Raw genomic sequence first — 17996 nt, forward strand, 5'->3', positions numbered from 1 at the left:
TGCCCCTAACCACTCCGCCTGCCTGCCTGATCACCCCTAACTGCCTCTGCCTCAGCCCCCGCTGCCGCAGCTTTGTCCAGAAGGACATCCAGAATGACATCCAGAGGTCATTTGGCTGTCTGGTCTAATTAGCATATTAAGCTTTTATTATTATAGATTGTTCTCAAAGGCAACTTGATGGGATGGTGAATACACAATACAGTGTACAAGTGATGTGTTGTGGAATTGTGTACCTGAAACCCATATAATTTTGTTAACCAGTGTCAACCCCAATAAGTTCAATAAAAAGGAAAAAATGAATGGTTCTCTGCCTTATATATATATATATTTTTTTAAATATATTTTATTGATTTTTTACAGAGAGGAAGGGAGAGGGACAGAGAGCTAGAAACATCGATGAAAGAGAAACATCGATCAGCCGCCTCCTGCACATCCCCCACTGGGGATGTGCCCGCAACCGAGGCACATGCCCTCGACCGGAATCAAACCCGGGACCCTTGAGTCCGCAGGCCGATGCTCTATCCACTGAGCCAAACCGGTCAGGGCTATATATATATTTTTAATTATATTTTATTGAGTTTAGAGAGGAAGGGAGAGGGAGAGATATGAACATCAATGATGAGAGAGAATCATTGATCAGCTGCCTTCCCTCCCTACCGGGGATCAAGCTACAAACCTTGCCAAGACCGATTGGCGACCCATCTCCCAGTTCACAGGTTAACATTCAACCATCTAGCCACATGGGCCGGACTCTCTGCCTTATATTTTTCTTCCTTTCCTTCTGTTGCAACACTCCCATTGGTGACATCTCTCAGCACTAGTGAGTTACTACCTAGACAAGAGAGTGCACACAATTCAATCCTTTGGTTCACAATGGAAACACTTTTGTGTAAGTTCACCACAAATGAGAACCACTTCATGCACATGAAAGCTACAGGATTTTCTTGCTGTCTACTTCTCCAAAAACTGAATAACTACTAGTACAGTTAGCCTTCACTAAAGAAAATCAGCCCATAAAATGTATCCTGCAAATTTTATTCTCACTATTAAGAGACTACAGAATATGAAGGCCAGAGGGCTATTTCGGGATCACTGTTTGATTCAGTGACTTGCGGCTAAGGTGACTGCCATTGTCTTCACAATTCTTCATGTGGTTTTGAGTTTAAGAGGCCAGCCTCGCCTGCCCAGGTGAAGAGTACAATAATTTCTTTACTAATTTATTTACAAGTTTTATGGTTTTAAAAAATTGAGTAAGAAATAGTACCTTATAGTAATCTTTAACAAATGTAGAAACGAAATTCTGACTTCGTAGTGTAACCGTGGGTGGAACTTTTTCTTAGAAGATAAAATTAATAAGTGTATTCTCAGAAGTAAAATATAATCATTGAATACTATCTTCTAAGTGCTCTTTGTCACATATACACGTAAAAGATATCGGGTGCTATACGGAAGTTAGATATAGAGGGTTGGTGATGAGATTGTGTAGATCCACACTGGTGAGGGAAGGCTTCATTTCAGGTTAATACCTAAAATATAATAGGCATCAGAAGTCTAAAGAAATGGAACCTTATTCATGTCACAATTATTTATTCAATGCTTCTGCCCTTGGGAGGTTTGCAAACACCCAAGGGACACAGACTCATACATTGATAGTTAGAGAGAATATGTTAAAGGCCTTATTAAGGTTATGCCCAGGTTCCTACTGAAATATATCTTAAATCCCTGTCATTTCAAATTACAAGCTTGTTTTATTACAACATAAACAAAGTTAGCTTTACTGTATGGGTAAGAACACTTGAAATTGTTAAGAGCTTATGTTAAGTGTTAGCTTAGCGTTGTGACTTATCACATTTACAGCGGTAAAGTCCCATCTTTGGGAACATGTAGTATGTGATTTCAGCCCCTTCAATAAGATAAATCTTGGTTCAATTACAATTTAAAACCTGACACTCGATTCTCTTTTCTATGTTGAATCCTCTTAATGGCATCATTTATTATCTACTGGAAATCAATCTAGGAAATCAAGTTAGTCCACTAAGCACTTCAGGTAAGGTGATTTCATGCAACATTCCAAGATTATCACAGGAAATTGCTTTCGTATGCCATAAAGCAGAAGCCAGGAGCCGAGCTGGCCTGCTGAAGGAGCTTACAGCTTTACGGCTCCGCCCACGGCCGCTCTTGAGTCACTCAGTTACAGTTAACTTGGGGTTATCACTCGCCGATTGAAAGCCTGGCAGCCCTCACACAGCCCGGGCTTGTGGAGGCCTTGGATGTGTGTCTCTAAGTCAATGATGAGGGTATCGGAACCGATCCTGGACATGGATATGGCAAATTACAGTGAAGTTTTGGACCCAACGTATACAACCTTGGAGTTTGAAACCATGCAGATTCTGTATAATTCAAATGGTGAGTTCTCATCTGCTTATAAATATATCTTTTTAAGTAAGTATAGTGGGAGAAGTCAGAGTGAGCCTCCCAGGGTGGTAGTCCCAGGCTTTACTGCGAGATACATTGGGACTCACATTTTAAAGCCATACATCTGAGCTTCTGGACTTCATCACAAATTTTAAATTAATAATGCTCTGCCCGTTTCATGTTTGCGATAGAAAAAGCCTAGCTGTGCTTAATAAAGTAACCTCAGAATTCTGTCATGGCCCAGTTAGGTAAAAAGAGTTATTTTGTTTACTGTAAATCACAGTAATAAGTAACATTGGCAGATTGGCTGTAAAGTATATTTTCTAGGCAACATTTAGATGACAAATAGGACAGAGTTTCCATAGAACACTGGACAGTTTTCCTAGTTGCCCCCTACTTCATTATTCCAGTTCTCATTGCTGCCAGTGAGAAACTGCATTGAAAATTACTACCAAGTTTTTGCATTTCACACAAATATGAAAGGAAATAAAGGTTTATATTATAACCCCACTTGACAAGCTAATGTTTAGCCTCAAAAGCTCTTGGTATGCATCTACTGTGACATTTTAACTTTAAATAAGACATGAGTTGTTTAGGGTTCAGGTCTTTTTATAATACAGCTTACCATTGACTTTAAATTTATTTTTTAAGTACAGATATTGTCTAAGATCAGTTATAATTGATAGAACTCTTAAAACCTAGTAATTATGTGTAGTGTGGAAAATGTGTGTGTGTGTATGTGTGTGTCTGTGTGTTTAGTTCAGAATTGAGAATGTAACATACTCAGATTATCTTCATTTTCTCCTATGTTGTATTATTGGTGGAACAAGTATTACAAATTGTCAGAAGATGAATTCTGAAATTTTAGCACAAAGAGAGTTAAAATGAACCAATAGTGCAAATCTTAGAAAGTCACTGTTTTGGTTCCTTATGTTTAGATTTGATGAGAGATATTTAACAGTATTATTTATTTCAGTAGAATCATGATTTAAAAAAAAAGACTATCGATTGCTAATAGTAGAGATAGGCATATCATAAGTATTTACTAAAATAATTGACTTTTCAAAATGTTTTTGGACTTGTTTTTTTCTAATAATGTTAATAACATATGAGTATGACATTAAACTTAAAGCTGCTGAAGGAGCTTACAGCTTTACGGCTCCGCCCACGGCCGCTCTTGAGTCACTCAGTTACAGTTCACTTGGGGTTATCACTCGCCCATTGAAAGCCTGGCAGCCCTCACACAGCCCGGGCTTGTGGAGGCCTTGGATGTGTGTCTCTAAGACAATGATGAGTGTTGAATTTTTTCGTATTTTCATATAATCATAGAATGCTGTCAATTCTAAAATACTTCTAGCTGCCTATTTCTAGTATCTATTTTGTTTATGTTACAAAAAGAAAAATTCTTACATTTGAGTACTATAAGTCACATGGTTAACCTTAAGCATATTCTTATTATTTTTTTAACTTGATGAAATTACACATGACTAGAAACCTGGTGCACGAAATTCGTGCACGGGTGGGGTCCCTAGGCCTGGCCTGCGATCAGGATCAATCAGGTTCCTTGCCTCCTCCTTCTCTCACCGCCCACGCGCCGCCACTGCACAGTTCCCTACCTCCCCGCCTCCCTGCTCCTTCCCTCGCCACCTGCGTTGGCCCACCACCCACCCCTCGGTTCCCCGTCCCAGCCCAGGGCCCGGCCCCCTCAGCCTCCCTGGGAAAGGGGCCGCGTCCACCACCACCCACCCCGGGATCCCCATCCCAGCCTGGGGGCCCGGCCGGGGGTAGGGACCAGGATGTTGGCCAGCAGGCCCCATTGACGATTGGGGCCTGCAGTCTGGGAGCAGCTCCTGCATTGAGTGTCGGCCCCCTGGTGGTCAGTGCGCATCATAGCGACTGGTCATTTGGTCATTCTGTCGTAACAGTCACTTAGGCTTTTATATATATAGATTATATCTGTCTACTCAGAAATATTAGTAAAATATTAGTAAATGGAAAATTTATGTTGTTACAGAATGTACTTGGGACATGACAACCATTCATTTTATCTTTTGTTATTTTGGAGATGTAGTAATGACTTGTTATGTTAATATTATACAATTATATAAATTAAAAATATTACCTTATATATTCAGTATCTTTTAAGTACATACAGATTTTTTAAGCCCCATGTAGTGGTTTTTTTAAAAAATACATTTTTTGTTGTTATTTAGAGGGAGAGGAAGGGAGAGAGAGAGGAAGAGAGAAACATTGATTGCCTGCCTCCTATACACACCCTCACAGGATTGAGCCGGCAACGCATGCATGTGTCCTGACTGGGACAATGTCCAACTAACTGAGCCACACAGACCAGGGCGAGTACATACAGATTTTTAAAGATGTAGTCAACAACATTAACTCATTTAAACACTTAAGTAAAATCATCTGTGGATTTTTAAAGCCTCTTTCTTCATAACTATATAGTAGATCCCACTTTATGCCAGGCACAGTTCTTAGAGCTAGAAGACAGTGAGGGTGGATGAGACAGATAAATGCTCCGCCATCACAAAGTTTGTATTCTACAGACAGAGATGGATAATAAATGGGCAGACCATTACAGAATATAATTTAAGACAATAAATCAGTTATTATTATTATTTTTTAAATAATTAGAGTTCTAGGTTCTACTTGAAGGGAAGATGGGAAGTGACTCTGGGAGGTTCAGAGAATATTTCACAGAAAATGAGCGAGTAGAACAGAAACTGGAAAACCAGTTGGAAGATATTTGTGATGAAGAACTTTCCTTCCAGGCTGAAGGAATAGCAAGTGTAAAGGCTCTGAGATAGAAAAAGACTTCAGGGAGAAAAAAGGCCACCTTGCTGGTGGACGGTGAACAGGGTGAAAAATAGATAGTACTAGATGGTGGAATGGGAGAGGTGGGAAGGGGCTCTATCCACAGAGCTTCAGAAGCCATGGTGTTACTTACCTGTATCTAAGGGTTGGATGCAGAAGGCTGGTAAGATGTGGCTTTCTTATACCAGGAGCGCTGTGGGGCTTTGGAGTAATGAACAGTAGGGACCAAGGATGAAAGGAGAGAACTTGGACAGAAGGCTATTGCAATGACCCAGGGGAAAGATTATGGTCAATTGGATAAGGGTGGCCATTGTAAAAAGGAGAAAAGTTATGGATTCTCTAAGTATTTTAAATACAGACTTTACTATTGGATTGGGTATGAGTGATAAGGAGAGAATCCATTGAAGACTCGTAGGTTATTGGCCTTAGGTTCTGGATGGTACTATAGACCTGTATGGAAGACTGAAAGAAGAACATGTTCTAGAAGGAAAATCAAGGTGTTCTGTTTTTATACATTAATTTAAAATTCCTCTTAAATGTCAAAGTAAAGTTGTTAAATAGGTATTTGGGCATTTCAGACTGATGCCTGTGGGAGACATAGGGGCTGGAGATAAAATTTGGGGCTGTTAATCATACAGATAATATGTAATGTTGTGGGACTAGCTAAGCTGCCCTTGAGAAAGAGTGTGGTTGGGGGACTGAGCCCTGTAGTGTCCCAATGTTTAATAGTCAGAGGGGAGAATGGATGAAGACTGGCAGAAGCAGCCATTGGTTCAAAGGAAGCAGTTTGTGGGGCCTCCAAGAAGCCTAGAGTGGACTGTTTCAAGCCTCTGAATATTTAGACTCAGTACTGACTCAAACTCTACTCCACCCCCTTTTTTTGAACAGATAGTTCTGCCCCAGAGACGACAAGTATGAATACCGCAGACAACGGGGTCAACTGTCTGTGTGCCATATGCGGGGACAGAGCCACAGGGAAGCACTACGGAGCGTCCAGCTGTGACGGGTGCAAGGGCTTCTTCAGACGCAGCATTCGCAAGAGCCACGTGTATTCGTGCAGGTACCTGCAACGCTGCTTTTAGCAAAGGCATCTGCAGAGGTGTTTCAAAAGGCATGCAAGAAGGGAGCACAATTCAGAGCTTTTCTATTTCTGTAGCCCTCGGAGCACAGTCTGTAAGCTGCTTTAAGAATGAGGATGTTTGGGTGTGTGAGCAGGACGCGCGTTCACCAAGGTGGTTCTCTTTTATGAAATGTCCAGAGTTATTGCAACGTATATAAAAAATTCCACATACTTATCACTCAACTTAGACCAATATAGTTGGAGCCCAGTGGACACCTCCCCTGAAGGCTTTCTCTTTCTCTCCTCTCTCCCAGAGGTGACTGTTGTCGGAAGTTTCCTGTCTTTTCCTGGTATTTCTTTATTGTTTTACCACATGTTCATATGCCAATAGGCATACTTAAATCTGCATTTCAATGGCTTCACAGTTTGCATCCTTTTTGAAGTATTGGTATTCTTTTAAGCATCATTGTATCTTGAGTTTTTTCAAACAAAATTATAAAAGTACGGTTGACTTTGGTAGCATTTTTTTTAGCTTTTTTAAGTTAATGGATGAATTTATATTTTCAGTTATAAAATTTTAAATCTATTTCTTGTGCCACAATTTTGCCATTGAATTTAACATTTTATCTAAAACTATATGTTATGTGTCCCACATTTCTAATAGGCTGGCTTTTCTGTTTGAATATCTAGTCAATGTCATAGCACAATTGAGGGTTAGATATGTCACAGTGAGTGTTCAGAATGACGGTTCTTGAGTGCAGATTGTGCCTGGGAAGAAGTTAATTCTTTTCCAGTGTGATGCCATTTGATTTCTAAGGGCGTGGAAAAGTTAATACATAACTCTCCAAATATTTAACTAGTATTTTCTAGTAATTTTTCCAGGAAACCTTAGTATGTAAAAAAATGTAAATCATTCACTTCAACACCATTTTGGTAAACAAAAAATAATATTTAGATAGATCTTGCTTTTATAAACAGCAAAACTCCAAAGATAAAATGTAGACCAATGTAGATTTCCAAAGTCGTCAACAAAAATAAATACAAAATAACAGGTAAACAGTACTTTTTTGAGCCATGTGTTCTGTTAAAGGTGAAATCCATAGATATGAAAAATAACAATCCACACAACAAAATCCATCAAAAACTTTTAAGAATCAGAGTTTATCAGCAGCATAAAGGGCTTTCAAGATTTCCATGCTTCCTATCTGAGAAAAGTAGGAAAGGAGTGTTACCATAGCAACTTTTAGAAATTCAGAAAAGATGCCACCAACATGTAGAGTTGACTCACACTTTCCCTTCATGAGTTGTGCTACCACCTTGGCCTTCTTTACATATTTTGCTCTTAAGCAAATGCTACAATTCTCCATTTGGAAAATTGTTATATTGATACAAATTTAGGATCATAAAGGTTTTTTTAAAACTCACATTTTGCTGGTTTTAAATTTATCCGTTCTCTTAGATTTACTAATTTCATTTTCACTCTAACTCTTCCATCACACTGAAGTTGGATTTGTCCTTTCAAGCACTTTAAATTACTGTCTCATTACTTCTCACATTAGGTTATTTATTATGGTTGTCTGTAAACTTGTATGTGTACCCTACTAGATTATAGTTTCCTTGAATGGAAGAGATAGATAATATTTCTCTGTTTAATTCCTACACCAGGATCTTATACACAGTAGGTGCTTAATACATATGTATTCCATTTTGCATTACTTTAATGTTAATTTAATGTGTTCTCCTACTGTGATTGTTGGTAACCTGGCCCTCTCTCCTGAGTCTCCTCAGCCATGTATTCTGAAATGAACAATGATTTTTTTCCTCATCCAGGAAGTATGTCTCTCTTCCAGCTCAGTTCATCTATAATAGGCTTTATACTCATTTCATATTTAGTAGCCATTCATATTTTCTAGAAGAAATATTTTATATAGGTCACAAAATATATTATTTTATTCTCATCGTTACTAATCAACCACAAGTAATCAGAGATATACATATGGATAATATTAAGCCAGAATTTTAAAGAAATGTTATTGCTTACTATTTGTTTAATATTTGTTCCAAAGTCTTTAAAGTACATTCACATAACAATCTTTTACAGCAGGCCCTCCCTATCTTACAATTGTAAATTAACTGGGGTGTGTGTGAGTGGGTGTTCAATTACATTGCCAAATCCTATCAAGAATGGTGGACCTGGGAATCAAGCTTCAGGTCTAATTCCAGAAATGGTACTCCTTTTTTTTTAAGTGTACAATTCAGTTTTTTTTAGTATGTCCACAGAGCTGCAATCATCACTACAATCGATCACTACATTTTCATCATCCTATAAAGAAACCTCTTACCCTTTAGCAGTCACTACCCTTTCCCACCAACTTCCTCTCCACCAGTATGAGGCACACAGTAGTCTACTTTCTGTGTCTACACATTGGCCTCTTCTGGACATTTGATATAAGTGAAATTATATACTATGTGGCCTTTTGTGTCTGACTTCTTTCATTTAAAATAGTGTTTTCAAGTTTCAGCCAAGTCCTAGCTTTTTTTGGAACTCCATTCCTGTTCATTGTTATTTAAAATATCCATTGTATGTGGGAACCACATTTTAGGTATCTATTCATCAACTGATGGGCATTAGGGTTGTCCTCACCTTTTAGATATTAGGATAATGTTGCTGTGTGTGGGAACCACATTTTAGGTATCTATTCTATTCATCAACTGATGGGCATTAGGATTGTCCTCACCTTTTAGATATTAGGATAATGTTGCTGTGGACACTTGTGTACAAGTTTGTGTGTGAACATATGGTTTCTTTCTTTTGGGTTGATACCTAGGAGTGGAATTGCTGGATCATAAGATAGCTCTATGTTTAACTTTTTAAAAAACTGCCAAACTTTCTTCCTAAGCAGCTGCAGCATTATATATTATGACCAGTGATGTGGGAAAGTTCAATTTTTATGCATCCTCATCAATACTGGTATTGTCTTATTTTCTTTCCTAATTAGAGCCATTTTAGTGGATGTCAGCTGACATCTAATTGTGCAGAGACTACTCAGTGCTGTTCTTGACATGCAATTGGGCATCTATTTAGAGTAAACTTCAATTGGATGTGAAGCACATTTAAAATGAGTTGAAGAATATTTACAATGAGAAAAGCATGAAAGTGCAGAGGAATGAAGTTCTGATATAGTCTCCATTACACCGAAAACCTTTAGCAACAGGCAGTTGAGATTTATATGTCAAAGATGCTTAAACTAGGTTTGGCTTTCATGACTCATGATAGAAATGACTATGCGCACTGTCATTCAGTTTTATTTTATTCTAAAGGCTACATGGGAGGTGAGGCTTGTATTCCCATGTATGTGCTGATCATGGTTTTATGTTAGAAATGATAGCAGGAGGAAAGCTACAAATGTTCACAATCTGGAAAAGTCAGTTTATTGTTCTTTTTTTGTTTTGTTTTGTTTTGTTTTTGAATTATATATGAGCGTTCAGTTAATTGTTCTTACACATTCTTTCTATTGGGCCAAATTTGGACATACTTATTTAAAGTCTATTTGTCTGTTTCTTTGCTTCTTTCCATAAATAATTATCTGAAAAATTAATATATCTTTTTTTTAATATAGGTTCAGTCGGCAATGTGTTGTTGACAAGGACAAAAGAAATCAATGCAGATATTGTCGATTAAGAAAGTGTTTTAGAGCAGGAATGAAGAAAGAAGGTAACATATAACATAATAATGATATTTAACATTATCAATGAAGAGTGTTATACACACATTCTCTTTTCATCATAATAACATTTTCACATGAGTTCTGATTTTTCTTAATGAAGAATCTGTGGTTCCTTGAGTTTAAGGATTTACCCAAGGAACTAACACCCAGTTTCTATCTGATGACTAAACCAGATGCCATTTTTTTTTTTACTGCTGTGTTACACCTGTCAACAAAACTGTTGTCTAAGTAACATTCCAACATCTTGTTCAAAAAATAGATGGCCAATATCTATTAATCAGTTGAAATTATAACTGTATTTTTAAGCACATTTTTACTGTTAATAAGATTGAATACCTTTATTTTATAAACATTAACTGAACAAGGACTGTGCATGCATTCATGTATTTATTTAACAAATATTTATTGAGCACTGCTACTTTCCCAACACTGTTCTGGGTGCTGAGGTTTCAGTAGTTAGCATAATAGAATATTTCTCCCCCTCGCAGAGCTTGTCTTCTATTGAGGAACAGAGACATAGAATGGATACTCTATTTTAGTGTGAACAATTTCATTTTGAATATATTAAATAATCTGGTTATATTATCCTACAACCTAACTAAGGTTAATTTAGAAAGGTATTGAACACATTTAAACATTTGGCAGGCAATAGTCGCTATAAGATTTATGCATATCAGTTTTTTCCACATTCCTGTGCCGGTCATATACACAGAGATAGTTTTCAGAACTATTTCATAAACTATTAAGAAATTAATGGAATGAAATCACTATTCTTTAGAAATGTAAGATGTATCAAACCTGTCTTGAACATAGCTGGTTTTTTCTTTTGACACTAAATATTTTAAAGAGACCAAAGTTTCAATAGTTTTGTTCAGGTTGCTAGTCTCAAAAAAGAAGGCAAATGAAAGTTCCCAGAGTTAAAGGAGAAGCACTTTCCTATTTAAAAATGACTTATGCCTGCCCTGACCAGTGTGACTAAATTGGTTGGGCATCGTCCTCTATACCAAAAGGTTATTGGTTCTATTCCAGGTGAGGGCACATGCCCAGGTTGCAGGCTCAGTCCCTGGTAGGGGGTGTGCAGGAGGCATCAATCCACATCAATGTTTCTCTCTTCTCCTTTCCCTTCTTTCTAAAAATCAATAAACTATTTTTTAAAATGGTTTATATCTAGTCGCATATCAGATAGTTTATGAGTTGATTACATACTTTTCCCATCATTTTCATCTATCTCCACTTGCAGATCACCATCCTTTATTTCCTTTAAGAGTTTTACCCTTTTTTATATGAATTATTTTCAAAAATAGTGAAATTATATCATCTACTATTCACAGAATAATACATTAGTATTTTCTAAATACATTAGGAAGTAACGTTTGGATTTTAGCGTGGTTATATTTCCCTTATTTACAATGATAGCATCATATCCAGTTTAAGGTGGAAATATATATAAACATGGTTTTCTGTTGAAAACTTTAGCAGTAGGAGGTTATAAATGTCCATGATATATTTTAGCATTTTTTTAAAGATTGATAATGTAAGTTCAATTCATAAAAGCATAACTTACATTTTTATTTTTATCTCCATAAATGTATTTCATTAGTTTAGGCTGAAAGTCAATGATAATTTCCGCAAAAAAAAAAAAGAAAAAAGAAAGAAAGAAATGAAAAAAGAGAAGGATAAGCTACCAGTAAATAAGATTTTAAAATAAAATATTGATTTATTCCAACTTAAAATCTACTCACTCTTAAAGGCAAAAAGTTCAGTGTTTTCTCTTCCAAATTAATAAGTTGATAGTTAATAGTATGTTTTGGATAGATAGTAGATTTTAGCATAGAAATTCATGAATTTTTAAAATATAAAGTTGTTTATTATAATTATAATTTTAGAGAGAGAGGAAGGGAGAGAAAGAAAGAGATAGAAACATCAATGAAAGAGAAACATAGGGATTGAGCCCTCAACCCGGGCATGTGCCCAGACCAGGAATCGAACTGGTGACCCCTTGGGTCATGAGTGGACACTCAACCACTGAGTCACATTGGCTGGCCAGAAATTAGTGAGTTTTTTAAATAAAAAAAATAACTGCATTAAAAATTATGATAGTTCAATGTTTTATCCTCCCAGCAGAACAGGGCAGAGCATTAACTTAAATAATTTAGGGGCTACAGGACTTGTTTCCATTCTTTTTGGTTAACAGAGATAATTTTACCTCCTAAGTTTTGAAATCCAACTTTTAACATGTGACCTCTGTTCCTCTTTGTGTGACAAATGCACAAGTCAAAACCCCCTCTATTCATCCTTATTAGTTTTAGGAAATTTTATTGCGAATTTTAGTTTTCAATGAGGAATTTGGGGATACACATTTTTCTTTCTTCCTCTACTGAAAGAAGGTTGATCTAGCTCTCTCTTAGAAGTCTTTTCTATAATAGGGGGGTTTCTTCACCTTCCCAAATGCTGCGTTTCCAGCCTCAATCTTCTCAGAGAGACGTCCTACCTGCTGTGCCTTTGGCTTGATTCATGTTGTAAACTTTTCCAAGAACATTGTTTCCTAAGAGATCATAAGATTGCAATCTTAAAATCACCACAACTAAACTTTCCATACTTTATTTTGTGACACGTAGTGAAGAGAAGCGACCAATAGACATTGTGATTTTTCTCCCCTAGCTGTGCAGAATGAACGTGATCGAATCAGCACCCGAAGAAGCACTTTTGATGGCACCAACATCCCCTCCATTAACACGCTGACACAGGCAGAAATGCGGTCTCGCCAGGTACCCACCTCGCACCAGCATCCCACCCGGCTTATAGAATCAAATGCACCAGCACCCCACCCTGCTTATAGAATCAAATGGACCAGCATCCCACCCTGCTTATAGAATCAAATGGCTGTTTAGGTGTAATGCTGAAATAATCTAGCTTTTTTCAAATGTGCTCATTACTAACCTAAATCATGTTTATGCAAATTCAAGAGTTTTACTTTAAAAATATTGGTCGAACTGTTGACTTCACTGTGATGTTTTCTGGACCAGTTCCAATTTATGAATGGGATGATGAAATGTATTTCAGTGGAAGGTTATAGAATATACATTTGTTTACAAAGTTCATTTGAAATACTTCATGTGTGGCACAGGGCTCGGCTCTGGGGGGAGAATCTCGTTTTGTTGGTTGAATGTGTAAAATCAGTTATCACAACTTTTGGGGAGTTTGGTTGAGACGGATCATCAGAGCTTCCTTCCGTACAAACAGTTTCTAGACTCAAGAACTCACCTTGGCATCTGCTTTGGAAATAGGTGTTTAAGGGAAGAGCCAGATTTTGAAAAGCGCAAGAGAAAGTTGAAGTTTCTAGTGTGAGAATATCAGTTCTAAAGTTTTACATAGGACATTAGTTATCTACATAAGTAACAGTGGCTTAAGAATCAACTAAACAGACCCTTTCAGAAAGTTTATTTTAACATTGCTTCTATTAGAAATGTTAGTGATATTTTTTCTATTATAAAGCTAATTATGAAATAGCTAACTATTAATCCAGCTCTATAATGAGTCAGTGCAGCTACTTTCGTTTTTGATAACACAAGGGTAATACGATGAGGTTAACCTCACCATTATCATCAGCATTGCTTGCAGATTACCTGATGGCCTATAAAGTGCTTAGAGAATGGCTTACAAGGAGGTGTGAGGAAGGACACACGCACTACAGAAAGACACGTACACACACATTCAGAAAGTGCAGAAAAGTTCATAAGAACTTGCAGAAGGGCATTTTGACGCCACTTATATTTTTATAGAGTTCAAAATCATAGAGAGTTGTAAAAATTATTAGATTAAGCTTTTTAATGATGCTAAGTCAAAGGTTGGTTTCTTGATTTTATTTCTACTGGTTTCTATTTAGTGCAGAACATAAAACGTCTTCTTTCTCATCTAAATCCTTTCTCCCAGTTTGTTAAACTTTATCCACTGTAAATATTTTCAACAAATTAAAGATGGATTTTTTAATGGAAATATCACTTTTTAATGAAAAAGGAAACCACAGAGCATATTTCATATAAATACTCTTTTATTTCTTTGTATAGTCAGTTTAGCTTATGGCACTCTCCAAAAGTTGGGTAACTTTTTGTACAATTGTGTCCAATAAAATCAGATAGTGCTCCCACAGTATGTGCTATGCAGGGAATGTTTTCAATTAAACTTGTACTGAAAGGTATTTCAGTTCTCAATTTAAAAATATTTAGCGTATTTCAAGATACTGTGACAATGATAGCGCCACTTCAATGGCATTCATAGAAAAAAGAGGAGTATTGGTTATGTCTTGTTTTAAATGAGAAGTTAACATAATGTTCTTGTTCATGCTAGATGTCAGCCTCAAGCCCTGGTGTGAGCACAGACATAAATGTGAAGAAAATTGCAAACATTGGTGATGTCTGTGAATCTATGAAACAGCAGCTCTTGGTCTTGGTTGAATGGGCAAAATATATCCCTGCCTTCTGCGAGTTACCGCTGGATGATCAGGTAGAAGTTAAATTCTGAATACTTAAAAAAAACCCACACACCTGTTTTTTTAACTTTGCCCAGTTTTTTGTGTTCTTTTAATTATGTTTATAATAGATTTACCCTATTTGACAAAGGTGAAGTTATCTCATGAGAAAAAGATTGGTTTTCTTATCCATTCACCTCCTTGTTCTATCAGAGGCACAGCTGTTTAACTCCTATTTTAGGTCTTGCATATTTATTGATTTGATAAAGTTGAGCAGGATAGTTATCCCTTCTTGGAGTGTAAAAGGCTTACATGAGCCCAGCTGGTGTGGCTCAGTGGTGGAAAGTCAAGCCATGAACCAAGAGGTCCCTGGTTTGATTCCCGGTCAGGGTACATGCCTGGGTTGCTGGCTTGATCCCCAGTAGAAGGCATACAAGAGGTAGCCAATGGATGTTTCTCTTGCATTGATGTGTCTGTCTTTCTATCCCTCCCCCTTTCTCTCCCTAAAAAATAAAAAATCAATTAAAAACATACTTTTTTAAAAAAAACTTGAGAGAGATAGCAAGTAACTGCCATTGTGAGACAAAGGATTGCAGAGAAAATGCCTGCGAGGTTAATGGTGCACTATTGTGTCTGGGTGTTTAGTGAAGGAACCCGTGAAATTTCTCAGAAATTCCAGGCCACTCCTAGAGGAAACCATACAGGTGTATTGGTATCTTTGTGGATATATTGTACAATTAACATATAAAATTTTGCCTTGTATATTGACAATTTTATTCTAGCGTTACTGTATAAAAATTGTATGTCTAGCAAAAAAATCTGTAGAATCATGCTCTGAAATCTACAGAGCAATCGAGAAAATTCAGATATAATGATTTTTCCTAATACATATATATTTTCATGCTTTGTCATAGGTACATTAAGACATTTTAATTATTAGCTAAAAGCTTTAGTTTCTTAATTAGTCTATGAAAATTAGATTACTAGTTTCAGATTCATTTTGAACTCTTCCATCTAAGCAGTATATAATATCTTGTAGATGAAAATAATTGACTAGTTTCAGATTCATTTTGAACTCTAAGCAGTATATAATATCTTGTAGATGAAAATAATTTGAAAATTTCCAATTCCTGAACATTGAATAAACCAGGATATGTAGTTTATTCCGTGTATATCTTACATTCTCTGACCAGTGTTCTTTATCACGGACACACAAAAACAAAAACAATAAAAGGGAAAGGTGCAATTGTTTAAAATTCAAAGGACAAAATACTTATACAACCAGAAAAAAAGTAATCATAGGAAGTTTAGTTACATTTCTAGGAGAGCGTTTCGCTTGGTGACGAAAAAAAAAATCTTGTGAAATCTGAAATCATTCTCAAAATGTTCTGTAACTGCCTTCCTGTTATGAGTCATGGTTATTGACATATCATAAAGATAGCTTGGCTCGGAAGGTTGTTTCACAGTGAATAATGCTAAATTGCTAAAACCTCCTTGTCTCACCCCAAGCCATATAAGTAGGGTTATGTTATTTATCAGTTTTATATGTTTACTATCACTCCTCTTTAAAAGTTGCTGACTTAAATATGAAGATAGTGATTAAAAAAGTTGGGAAATTGAATTCCAGTAACCTGTCAAAAAACAATTTTTCTTTACGAGCTCAGACTTTAATATTAACAATATAGCATTAATAGCCATGGCTTGCCAATGTCTATCGTGGATAAGACACTGGGGAATTAGCTTTCAGTTGCCTTATACATTAGATTCTTTTACTTAATGCTCTCAGGAGCTCTGTGTCATAAGTTTTATAATCTCCACTTAACAGTTTTCAAAACTGAATTCTATATCAATTCACTCAGTAAATTCACCCAAACGCATGTATTAGGACTAGTGTTCAGTTTTAGGAACTGTGAGCATTCAGCAAGTAAAAATTCAGATTGCATCATTTTTCTCATAAAGTTTACCTTCTATTTGGGAGAGATAGACAATAAAAGACATACAGATTATGAGTAAGTTGATTCTAGGTGGGGATAAATCCTATAAAATGAAATGGGATGAATTGTTGGACAATGACTGGAGGTCAAGTGGTAGCAGATACTTTAAATTGGGGATCAGAGAAGATTTTTCCTGAGACCCGGATGACAAGAAGCCAATCATACCAAGATCAAGGAGAAAGATAGCATTCTGGGTACAGAAAGAGTATCTTCACAGACTCTGAGGGAGGCAGAGATGTTGCAGGGTGCATGGGGGACAAAGCATTGAGCTGTAACCTGTGAGGCCTTGGTCAAGCAGTTTGGATATTATTCTAAGGACAATAAGAAACCAGTGAGGAGTTTTCAGCAGAGGAGTGATATTAAGTGATGATTATTTTACAAATCTCATCTTGGTAGCTCTGTCAAGGACTTAGGATGGAGGAACCAGGAAGGAAGCAAGAATACCTGTTAGGTTCTTGGAGTATATTGTGAAGGCCAGGGCACGAAAAGCAAAGGCTTTGGCCTGGGTGGTATAGGATTTGCTGGGCCATTAGAGAAGAATCAAACTGGAGTCCTGTTTTTGTCATGAACAAGCATGTTGGACAAGGATGAAGATGTTGGAGAAGCATTACTTTGAAGTGTTAAATTAGAAACGCTTCCTGTTATCTCTAGTGGTGATATTCAGTAGGCAATGAAATATATGCATGAAACTCAGTTCAGAGCTTAGTGCAAGGAATTATGGGTTCAGTCTTGAGTGTGTTAGCAGTCTGACTCACCATTCTCATTTCAGCATGTCACAGGCCCTCACTTCACTCTTGTCTATTCAGTTTATTATGTGGAAGAGATTGTGTTTTATATGTATTTTCTCATGTAATCCTCATGTCTAGAATTTGAAATTTTATTCACTACTTCTACTGGGTAGATGAAAACAAATGAGTCCCAAACATAACTGGTTGGTTTACCCAAGATCAAACAGGTAGTACGTGGATAAGCCAGAGTTTGAACACTGCTTGGTTTGATTTTACTTCATTCCAGAACACTTAGTTGTTCTGTTGAGTCTTTTTGTTTGTTTGTGTGTTTGCTGACTAATGACATTGACTCATTAATTCTAGAAATTTTGAAAAGTTAAACTCTATGATATTCTCAAATAGAAAAATAGAAGGCTTACTGATGGCAACTATGAATATTATAGTTTGTTAAATAAATAAAAAAAAGTCTTAGGCTTCAAGAACTCCAAGTTAATCCAGACTCATGTGATACCATCTGTTAATCATCATATTTTATCATTAATTGTTCAACTTGGAATTTTTCATTAAGGTGGCCCTGCTGAGAGCTCATGCAGGGGAGCATTTACTGCTCGGAGCTACAAAGAGATCCATGATATATAAAGATATTTTGCTTTTGGGTAAGTTGTTGTTTTTTTTAATTTAAGAAAAAATTCTGCCTGCTTCATTCTCACACAGGATCTATTCTGTGTGTCCCGAGCCTTCTGAGACACTGACAGATGGTGCTCCCCTTTC

General features: G+C 36.7%; 1 protein-coding gene across 3 annotated transcripts in view; it reads left to right on the forward strand.

Moving 5' to 3' along the window:
• Nucleotides 1-17996, forward strand: part of HNF4G (hepatocyte nuclear factor 4, gamma) — a 61289-nt gene that overhangs the window by 30937 nt on the left and 12356 nt on the right. For 2 of the 3 annotated variants that reach the window (XM_005866389.2, XM_014539856.1), the window contains exons 2-6: nt 6136-6307; nt 9928-10022; nt 12697-12803; nt 14383-14538; nt 17794-17881. In XM_005866389.2, the coding sequence (XP_005866451.1) occupies nt 6162-6307; nt 9928-10022; nt 12697-12803; nt 14383-14538; nt 17794-17881 (592 nt within the window). In that variant the 5' untranslated portion in view covers nt 6136-6161. Of the gene's footprint in view, nt 1-2234; nt 2407-6135; nt 6308-9927; nt 10023-12696; nt 12804-14382; nt 14539-17793; nt 17882-17996 lie in introns of those variants that run through there. The other variant, XM_005866388.2, reaches the window with a different exon arrangement.

The sequence above is a fragment of the Myotis brandtii genome, unplaced genomic scaffold (genome assembly GCF_000412655.1).
Source record: "Myotis brandtii unplaced genomic scaffold, ASM41265v1 scaffold23, whole genome shotgun sequence".
NCBI lineage: Eukaryota > Metazoa > Chordata > Mammalia > Chiroptera > Vespertilionidae > Myotis > Myotis brandtii.